A 10,377-nucleotide genomic window follows, 5' to 3' on the forward strand; every position below is an offset into this window, starting at 1 on the left:
TAATGTTGGAAGTCTTGAGGAAGTAAAATTATGGATCAATTACCTATCTTCCTCTAGCAATAGCGTTGTACAGTTTCTTTAGACAATAAAGTTTTGTAACCGGCTGTGTCGAAAAAGGTAAAGTTACATAATTAGCCAAATAGTGAAAGCATAAAAAATAATCTTTCAAATTAATATATTTTATCAATACTACCTAAAAAAAATATTACCTTACGACAAGGCGTATTTTCATTAGGTAAATGAGAATATTAAAATGCATATATATACAAATGTATGAAATGTAATAAAACTGAAATAGTAATACAAAATTAGACTTAGTTTTTATCTATTTCTTATCCTTCATCGATTTACACTGGACAGAGTTGAATGTAATTAATTGGTGTCAATCGAGATACTGCGTGTTTTCAAGATAAATAAACAGGTCGTCTTCGCACGCCATCTAAATAAAAAATTCAGAACTTAAAAATATAAAGATTGATAAAGAACATTATCATTATGGAAGTATGTAAATCAGGAGAAATCACATATTTGTGTTTAATTACAAATTTCTGTACTTAATTATTATTACAGGAATGTTTGATTCATATTTTTAAATTTGGCATGTCGATTTTTAAGTAGAAAGTTGTTTGTATATTTACGCATGCTTTCACCCACCACGATTTCAACGACCGAAGTAAAACGAATTGCGTTGATTTTACATGACAATGTTAATACTTAGGTACTTATGGTTTTAAGCTATTGCATAGCTTCTATCGCGGGCCTTGAGCGCGGGGACCCAATCCAGAAATTGCGTAACGAAAAACCTCACGCTCCCCACTCCGACGGACACGGAGGTGTGGCTTGAAGGCATGCTATGCAATACTGCAATAGCTTTACCGCGGCAGTCCCCGAGTGCCACACGTCTTTTTTTATATGTATGCATGTAACAATGGTTATCTTGTATCTACAGCTATATTATTGCTTACGAATTTTTGTCATAACCATATGTAATAAATTCGGATCACGGATGATATTATAAAATTTTGACACCAAGTTTATATTGGGTAGGCCTGCGAATCGGACAGCATCTGTTTTTCATGCCCCTAAGGACAGAACAACGTTTTTGGGTCAGCTAGTATTTTTAGTAGATATTTTATAAATAAAAATATTCATAAAACACATACATTAATAGACCTACAAATGCATTATCTAAATAAATTTCTAACGAAATCTATAGCTTATAATGATAGCATAGCTTTTTATGTAAATAGGTTAAAGACATGCTAAACATAGTCTATGGTTATTGTCTATATGCGGTTATTGTCTCGTAACAAGGTCATTATTTTTGAACAAAATTTCGACCATTGTCGAGTCTGATGTTCATTGTAGTTATTACACCGAAATTGATACAATTGATTTGACAACTAGTTTTTGCTTAATCTCCTCGATGGTAGAAGTTCCTACAATTGCCTAATCAAGATAATCGACTCTCCTTCAACGTTTTGCATTTAAATAATATAATAGAGTTTATATTATTTTTTCAGATGAGTGCAGTGGTGACCGTAGAAGGTGGACAGGGTCGTGCTGGAACTATGCTGCGAGTGCTCGGAGCGGCCCAGAAACGTGAAGTAAAAGCTACACAAAACCTGGCGATCATCGTCTTTTTCTTCATTATCTGTTGGATACCTTTGTACACTATCAATGCCATAAAAGCGTTTATGCCGGAGCTAGACATACCGAACCCTCTCACATACTTCTGCATAATTTTCTCCCATTTAAACTCGGCAATTAATCCACTTTTGTATGCATATCATTTAAAAGACTTTAGAGCAGCTTTGAAAGGATTAATTTGTAGTGTCATTGGAAGAGGTGTGCCCATACCAGCTGCGTACAGGCCCCCGGCACCAATATACAGACCAGCGTTGGAAAGATGCAACGCGTTGAGAGAGAGACCTCGAGTTTATGTTAATTCTCCAGTGTGGCTTCGACAAAAGGAAGCGGAAAGAGTTGCGTTGGAGGAAAACACGAACGCGGTTACAACACGGTCTGTGAATGCTGATTTGGAACCATTTTTAATTAAAGGTTCGGGCAGCCGTACGCCGGAGGGACGTGAAAATCACCTCGGACCATACCTCATAGAATCGAATCAAGAATGTCAGAGCCCGTGCCGAAAAGTCGAGAACTTTATAAGAAGGGTCCGTAGTGTTAGCTCGGAACGGAGTTGACAAGAAACAAGCCGGGAACCGGCCTATCGAGTCACGCAATGAAGCTTTAATTTATTTTAGTGGAATTTTGTAAATAGGCAGACGTTATTTATATTTATTGAATAGTAGATGTATTTTTATTTTACATTTTGAATGATGTTATTGATATTATTGTGATTGTTGTTGTGCATCTTACATGGAACGTCAATTGCTTGGAATATAAATGTGAGATAAACGGATAAAATTTGTTTGATTTCTATTGTTTAGATATAATTAAATTTTACCTTAAAAATTATTATTCTTATATATAAAAATGAATCGCAAAATGTGTTGGTAAACGCATAACTCGAGAACGGCTGAACCGATTTCGATAATTTTTTTTTATTATATTCCTTGAAGTACGAGGATGGTTCTTATGTAGAGAAAACGTAAATATTATGTACCACGGGCGAAGCCGGGGCGGACCGCTAGTTAGATATATTAATATGTAAGCACGTGAATAGATCATATTGAAAAAATTACTTGTGTATAAGTTATTTAAATGCCACATTTTTCAATGAATCCGTATTGTGAGCCTTATTTTACAAACTCATATTCAATAATACCAAAAGATTTTATTTATTTTAAAACAAGTTGCATCAGTACAATGAAAATGACCTTACCATAAAATATGTATGTACCATAGACAAATATTATAACCTATGTACTTAGTTCTAGAATATCACGTGACCGATTCACTGTTACTTAAAATCAATTCATGTACTCAAGTAGTGATTAATCCAGTTTGATTTTGATTTAAAATTAATTGACCTTCAAAGAAAATAATTTATACTTGAGAAGGTTTAAAAATAAAAACTAGACATGGTCACATGGATCATATTTATAAAACCTTAATCTGGACTTCTACCGCCATCTAGTATAACATTAAGTAAAGCATGACAGTCAATGCCATCTATGAGAATGTATAATGATAAAAACTTCTACCTTCTATCGGAAGATGGCGCCACTTTTCAATCTAAGCTTGTATGAAAAATTAAATTTTATAGTTTATAAACTGCTTATAAATAGATAAGAATAAGATTCAAGGAAATAGAAAAAAAGCCCGTATCAATTTTAGTTAAATTATACTTACACGTTACCAAAAGCATAATAAATAATAATGATGACCATGGACGTAGCCACGCCACGGTGGTACAGGGCGCTTTCCCCCCTTGTATTTGAAGGTACCTAACCAAATCTAAAAACTGAATTATCTAAATACTAACTACTAAATTTAATATCCGTAAGAAAACTCACACTCGATTCTCGAAAGTCGACAGTTGACATAGAAAATGCGACCTAAACGTTAGCACAGAATAATAACTAGTAGCTAGCTAACATTAGTATTATTTACCTCTAAATTATTGACTGATTAACAAATTGTCATACGCCCAGCGACCAAACGGCTGAAGATAGGGACACATTTTTGGCTGTATTTCGTGGTGTGGTAGGTGAACAATAAGGTGTTTTAAGGGTGTTTTGAATAATTCCAATAACGAACGAACACACGAAAAAAGCAAATAGCTGACTGAGGCTTCTATGTTACATTAATCGAATCGAATCTGATTTGTTTTACTTTATCTACACGTTAAACAAAAGTGAAAAGAAAAAAAAGGTTGCAAAATAAAATAATACAGAATAAAGTGATCTTAAAAATGAATAGATGCACTTTTATTGATTTATCCAATATTTTAAGAGTTATAGGTAAGCCAAAAATGATAATCGGTTTCAATAAAGAGGCCTTAAATAGTAAACGGTAAGTTTTATAAAAAGTTTTCAATGTAAAGAAGATGCGAAATTTTACTTTCTAAAAAAAATCGCAGTAACTTTTGCCCTCAAGTCTTAGATCATTAAGTAATAATGATCTAAGCCTGAAGTGGATAGTTTCCGAAATATCGGCGAAAGACTTTTCTTTAAGATTGCGAGCGAAGCTTTATCTATACCTATCAGTATTGTGTATGTTTTTATGTAACTCTGTAAAAACCTAAAACAAAAATGAAATTGGAATCGTTATGTCCAGCTTTTACATTATTTAATTTTCCATTGACATATTGTTTAGTATATTATATCATGGTGGATGTGACGTATGTGGAACATTCATCCAATCACTCAAACTCTAAGTTATAACTGGATTTTTCCGGTTGGATTTGTTTTTTTCCCGTAGAATTTCAACAGTCGATAAAATTTATCCTTGTTTGTTGTTAAATAATGAATTTATTTTTATAATACATAATTAAAAAATGAATTCCCCGAAGCAAGATAACGTACAGTCGCTTGTTAACAAACTCTATGGTCTTGGGACTTTCAATTCTATCACACAACCTATGAGCTTCGATTCAAGACAGTCTTTTGATCAATCTTACAACAGGATTTCTAAAAGCCTTGTAAAATATCGAGATATACCTACCAAATTAAACAATTATTACCACAGAATTTATACTAATATTATTGTTCTAAAACAAACAATATTTGAACAGTACAACTAAAAAGTATACACAAAATTTATTAAATGATAAACTTAAGTGTTTACTAGATGAGTTGGGTTCTGCCGAATGCGCTTGACTTTCTGCAGTATTTTGTGACTTTTTTTCTGTTTCGGCGTTGACATCAGGCTGCGCATGACCAGATTGATATCCACGTGGTTCATTAGAGTTCTTGGCACCCTTGTAGGTTTTATAATCATTATGAATCTGTACAGTTGAGGATCCATATTGGATTCCACCTCCATTCGGTTGTGCTTGGTTTGGCATGGCATGACCAGATTGATATCCACGTGGTTCATTAGAGTTTTTGGCACCCTTGTAGGTTTTATAATTATTATTATTAATCTGTACAGTTGAGGATCCATATTGGATTCCACCTCCATTCGGTTGTGCTTGGTTTTGATTTCCCACGAATTTGAATTTTTGATTTATCTGATTTGTGTATGCTCCAAACATGTTCGGGCCATTCGGAATGACGTTAAAAGTCTTGCCATTCTGATAAGTTTGGGCTCCCAGTACAATATTTCCTCCATCACCGGGTACCCCATCTCGAAACGGTGGTTCTTGGTGCGGCAGTTTAATCAGTATCATTCTACTAAACACACCCACTGTTCGTTCTTCTATTTCCTCCGCTTGGATCCCTAGAACACAGAATTTATAAATTATATTTCGTTGTCTAGAAATAGCAAAGAATTAAAGAAAAAATAAAAAAAAATATAAAATACTCACTTGATATACCATTTTGAGTGAAGAGTAACGTTACAATAGAAATGAACAACATGCCCGCTGCTCTGTTCTTTTTGGACTGCGGCAACTTTCTGCCTGCAGCCGAGCTTCCTAACAGCGTCGGCTCGCACGCTACGCGCTTCCGTCAATGCTCTCGCGGTCATTTTGTTGCGTTATCTATCGTTGTATGATTCATTAGCTTAGTTATGTGCTATTAATTTAATAATAATTACAATGCTATATCCAAAATAAACTTTAGTTAGTTATCACTTATATCATTTCTGAGAATTACGATGTTAACATAGTAAAAATTAATGAGTAAATTAATTAAGTAGATTTTTTTAAATATCTATACTTAACATTATAAAGCTGAAGAGTTTGTTTGTTTGAACGCGCTAATCTCAGGAACTACTGGTCCGATTTGAAAAATTCTTTCGGTGTTAGATAGCCCATTTATCGAAAAAGGCTATAGGCTATATATCATCACGCTAAGACCAGCGGAGCAATGCGGGTGAAACTGCGGGGCACAGCTAGGCACATAATAAAGTTAAAATATAGAGACTAGTCCTGGGTTACGATGTTTTTATTGTAATTTTTCTTTCTACTTACGGAATAGTGACTCAGAATATTATTTCTTGCAATTACTTTAGATTCAGATAATAATTTTTCAGTAATGATTTTGTTTTTCTTATTTATCAAGATCTACAAAGCCCTATCTAAGTTAACTGAAGAGTTCTAGTGAGGAAACTTTTCACGTTGCCAACTGACCAACTGTAACTTCGCGTTCCTAAATTTTCTTTCTCAATTTGGAACCCTAAAATTGTGTATAATTATCGACTATATTTTTAATATAATGTTCGCTGTAAATAACAGTATTTGCTATCAGTGTCACATTTATAATGATACATCATGGGCGGTTAATTGATGGTGAAGAGTGACACTTGTGCTTTTAATTATATATTTTTTGCGATTTTTTGTTAAATATATATAACGGAATTAATTTAGAAAGTTTGTTTGTTTGGTAATAAAGTTTAATGATGTTGCATATTATTGTGACATAATAAAAAAATGTCTAATATCTACCACAGAGGAAAGTTAAGAGATCGTAGGATATTTCTAACTACTAGGTATATTTTATAATATCTAGTTTGATATTATCATTTTTTATAATGTAATATAGACTTCAAATTCAATTTTTTCAAGCTTAAATGAACACGTCATATAACCTACTAGCTTCCGCCCACGACTTTGTACGTGCATCCCCGTTTTTTCCCGTTCCTGCAAGAATTTCGGGAAATCCTTTCTTAGCGGATGCCTACGTCCTAACATCTACCTGCATGGCAAATTTCAGCCCGATACGTCCAGTGGTTTGGGCTGTGCGTTGATAGATCACTATATCAGTCACCTTTGAGTTTTATATATATATATAGATTTTATCTACGACAATGTTTAAGGAAAAAAATATGAATATATACACCATTGTTTTTATCGAAATTAGAGGTGAACCTATTTTTGACATAATACATACTTAAGTTCAAAATATAATAGAGATGTACCAGAAAATATTTTATTTAAGTACTAAAGACGAAATTTTTTTACTATAAACTCTGCATATCATAAGCATTTTTAACGCAATCATGAGTTAGTTATGTCCTTAATAATTAATCATAAGTGACTTCTAGAAGTTAGACAATTTTATAAACCTAACCAACTTATTAACTTGATTTCAGATTAAAGGCAAACTTTTCAAATAATTATTTTCATTTAATTAAAAATTCACTTGCGATGTTTTTCCAACAGTCTTCAAGTAAGAAGCCCCTTTTGCGTATTCTTTACATCCCCTAGGGCTTAGAACACAATATTAGTTTCTTAGGGATCTACCAGTGTTGTAAATATGGTAATTGGGCTGGCCACGTCGTCTGACCCATATGCTCTATGATATGCTACATTAAAAAAAAAATAATATCACGTCCAAATAACCGAATCCAAACGCGATAATATGTTTCATTTAATTACATATTATTCGCATTCGGCGTCTACATTTATTTGTTCCCACCTACAATGCCATTATTTTTATAGTGTCGAAGTGCATCAGTACCTCACGTCTAAAATGGGTCTCTATCGTTGTTTAAAAGAAAGCTTCTTGGAAACTAAGTCCCGATTGAAAGGGAATCGAGTTGATAATTTGATTTGGCTAGTGAATGTCGTGCCGAAATTGGCTGGATTTTCTCTATACAAAGATAAAAGTTTTGGTAATCTGTTATTGACTATGTATAGAATTGATGATTTTAATATTTCATTTATAGGCATTTTACTTAATTTTAAGTTAAAAAAAAACTGCATGATTCTATTACACTTTTCATGTATGATAAACATTTTATTTATATGACAATAAATAATTTTTGAACTGCTATGTGCTGTTATAATACAAATAGATTTTCCCTTTTACGCACGGATATGACCGTGGCGGTTATTGTTGGTAATCGGAAATCAGAGTATCAAGGTTGAGTTTCATATTCTATTATTGCAATAGCACCATTCTGGATCGTCCATTTGTCTCTACTGTTCTACGTGTATGGCGTGGGCAGTGTGGTCTACCAGGCAAAGTACGCGGAGGGAGCTGGCGACTTCATCAAGAGCTATGTGAACATCTCTATTTTTGCGCTTACCGTTAATAATAGCTACTGGTTTATCATGAAAAGGCAAGTATGGATTTAAATTTTATTCATTGGTAATAAAATCCCTCACAATAATGTTATTTAATATACCTATTAGTGTCCCGCCCCGGCTTCGCACGGGTGCAATGCTGATACTAAATACCTGGGTATTTAGTATCAGTACCGCCACAAACGCTAAATCCCGCAATTTTTACACGCTTTATATTAGCTTCACCTGTATGTTTGTTTGTTTGTAACCGACTTCTTTGGGCGCGATTTTGACCCACTTTAAACGGTCAGATTTCGTTCAAACTTTGTAGATTTATTGAGGACCGATGACAATACACTAATTTGATAAAATTTTTTATTTTTTAGTTCGGTTTTTTATAAAAAGCGTGTTTTTTTAGTTTTATTAAACTATTATTATTAAATCTGTAATATCTTCGAAAATATTCACTTAAATCATAATATGCTGTAAAGGGCCATAAAGATATAAGCATAGGTACATAGGGATATAGGGTCAGAGAAAGCGACTTTGTTTTATACTATTAGTTATTACCTAGTGATAAAATATGTATCTTATAAAACCTAAAACCTGTGATATCTTATTTCACAGGCCTCTACTCAAAACAGTTTTAAAGCAAGTAAATGAAAATGATACATTGACCCGACAAACATTGTGTCTCACGAAGAAGTATGAGAAACTTCTCTCAGTAGTGAAAATAATTGTATTTATTTTTTATGGATTTAACTTAGTGGATGCATTTTTTATTTACTTACCTCATCGTGTTGATGTTACTAATGATTACTATTCAATGACACCTTGTGTTGGTAAGCAGGAAAATGTTCTAAAGATTTTTCTATAGGTACCTATCTACATGTTTACAAAGTCAAGAATGATCTAGAAACATTTATTCAAATATTCTATTGGAAATTTGACTTATGACTGAATGACTATTTAGGTACTTTACAGTATTTAAGCTAAAGTAAAATTTATGTTTAAAATAATATGAGTGATACGGTAAGATTGTTACCCGATAATTTAGTTATTATATTGATCGAAATTTATTTTCAGGATTGGAACCCCTAACCGCATCACCAAACCGGGAAGTATGTCTGACAATTCTTTGCCTTCAGGAATTTTGTATAATGACAGTAGTTCTGAACTATCAAGCTCTCCTACTGTTCCTCATAGCTCACACGGCTGTCATGTACCAAATGCTATCGGAGGAGATGTATCTACTGGACATTCCTATATATGACCAATCTCATAATGATCTGGTAAAACAAAAACTGCCAGCACTCGTCGCTCGCCACGCTTTGACCGTGGACCTTACAATCAACCTAAAATCTTTATACAGCGTACCTCTCGGAGTCAACTTTGGTTCAAACGCCGTGTGTATCAGCTTATTTTTCTATTTACCCCTCCAGGAATGGGTAAAATTTGCTCCGATATTAATATATTGCTTTCTTGTCTTCTTTTTGTACTGCTATCTTGGTCAGAAATTGATAAACGCTTCAGAATCGTTTGAGAGATCCGTGTACGCTTGTGGCTGGGAAAAGTTTGACCTAAAGGAGAAAAAGATAGTATACCTTCTGTTATTGGAGGCTCAGAAACCAATTCAATTGTTAGCAGCCGATATAATACCTGTAAATATTTACACTTTTGCAACTACATTGCAAGCGATGTTCAAATTTGTCACTGTTGTTAAATTTTAATCACGTGTCAGTTATTGTCATTTCAATACTTGTTTATATTGTAATTCCAACAACTGTTTATTTTAAAAGCTAATTACCAAAGCATAATATATTATCAATTGTTGAAATTCTTCTATTATTTTGCCTTCGTGTTTGAATTTTGAATATTAATAAATTCACGCACCTTAATTTTTGTCTTTGATTTTTTTCATTTAATGAAGTTGTGAAGATTACTTCAAGATAAATAAGATAATTATAATGGCATCATGTCACAATCGCTATATTATTGTCCAGCATTTTCAAACAACATCATGAATTGCTTACAAGATATTTTCAGAAAATGCATAATTGTTTCTGAATTTTCCTATAGGTATGTTAGATGATATATAGGATAATTCTTAATTCTGATAGATTAAATTATACAATAAATATATTCAAAATGAAATTTCACTATTCACTACTTTGATATTTTTTAGCAACAATCAGTTATGATCAACACAAACAAAATCAGTTTTTTTTGGCGCTATGTTTGTTGATTGACTGATTTGCCCTACGTGTAACGGGTTAAATTATAATTATAATATTTATTAC

The 10,377-nt window shown here is 33.0% G+C and overlaps 3 protein-coding genes across 4 annotated transcripts in view; 2 read left to right on the forward strand and 1 right to left on the reverse strand.

Moving 5' to 3' along the window:
* The window catches only part of AdoR (Adenosine receptor), a 43,840-nt gene extending 41,424 nt beyond the window's left edge, over positions 1–2,416 (forward strand). The window contains exon 3 of the mRNA XM_089699366.1: positions 1,524–2,416. Within this exon, the coding sequence (XP_089555492.1) occupies positions 1,524–2,204 (681 nt within the window). The 3' untranslated portion in view covers positions 2,205–2,416. The remainder of the gene's footprint in view (positions 1–1,523) is intronic.
* Positions 2,417–4,675: 2,259 nt separating this feature from the next.
* Positions 4,676–5,486, reverse strand: LOC149486053 (uncharacterized). The gene is made up of 3 exons (XM_089699012.1): positions 5,435–5,486; positions 5,083–5,346; positions 4,676–4,944 (listed from the first exon to the last, which is right to left on the reverse strand). Exons 1-3 carry the CDS (start codon positions 5,484–5,486, stop codon positions 4,676–4,678), a joined length of 585 nt encoding a protein of 194 aa, XP_089555138.1.
* Positions 5,487–7,541: 2,055 nt separating this feature from the next.
* LOC149486054 (uncharacterized) lies at positions 7,542–9,878 on the forward strand. 2 transcript variants are annotated; one of them, XM_089698742.1, is made up of 4 exons: positions 7,542–7,683; positions 7,965–8,133; positions 8,705–8,919; positions 9,164–9,878. In XM_089698742.1, exons 1-4 carry the CDS (start codon positions 7,542–7,544, stop codon positions 9,805–9,807), a joined length of 1,170 nt encoding a protein of 389 aa, XP_089554868.1. In that variant the 3' UTR covers positions 9,808–9,878. The 2 variants fall into 2 exon arrangements, with proteins under 2 accessions (XP_089554868.1, XP_089554869.1); XM_089698743.1 differs by having other exon boundaries at positions 7,542–7,677.
* Positions 9,879–10,377: the final 499 nt, after the last annotated feature.

This window comes from Colias philodice, chromosome 9 (assembly GCF_061535455.1).
Source record: "Colias philodice isolate Cphi_HAF_F1 chromosome 9, ilColPhil1 Martin Lab GWU primary, whole genome shotgun sequence".
In the NCBI taxonomy this organism is placed as follows: Eukaryota; Metazoa; Arthropoda; class Insecta; order Lepidoptera; family Pieridae; genus Colias; species Colias philodice.

What these genes read in the sequence shown, in the direction of transcription:
- LOC149486054 (XM_089698742.1), top strand. Translation starts at nt 7,542, where the DNA reads ATGGGTCTCTATCGTTGTTTAAAAGAAAGCTTCTTGGAAACTAAGTCC. An exon ending in ATACAAAGATAAAAGTTTTG is followed by an intron (nt 7,684 to 7,964) that starts GTAATCTGTTAT and finishes TTATTGCAATAG; the next exon opens with CACCATTCTGGATCGTCCAT. An exon ending in TACTGGTTTATCATGAAAAG is followed by an intron (nt 8,134 to 8,704) that starts GCAAGTATGGAT and finishes CTTATTTCACAG; the next exon opens with GCCTCTACTCAAAACAGTTT.
- LOC149486053 (XM_089699012.1), bottom strand. Translation starts at nt 5,486, where the DNA reads ATGTTGTTCATTTCTATTGTAACGTTACTCTTCACTCAAAATGGTATA. An exon ending in CACTCAAAATGGTATATCAA is followed by an intron (nt 5,347 to 5,434) that starts GTGAGTATTTTA and finishes TCTGTGTTCTAG; the next exon opens with GGATCCAAGCGGAGGAAATA. An exon ending in CCAAGCACAACCGAATGGAG is followed by an intron (nt 4,945 to 5,082) that starts GTGGAATCCAAT and finishes AACCGAATGGAG; the next exon opens with GTGGAATCCAATATGGATCC.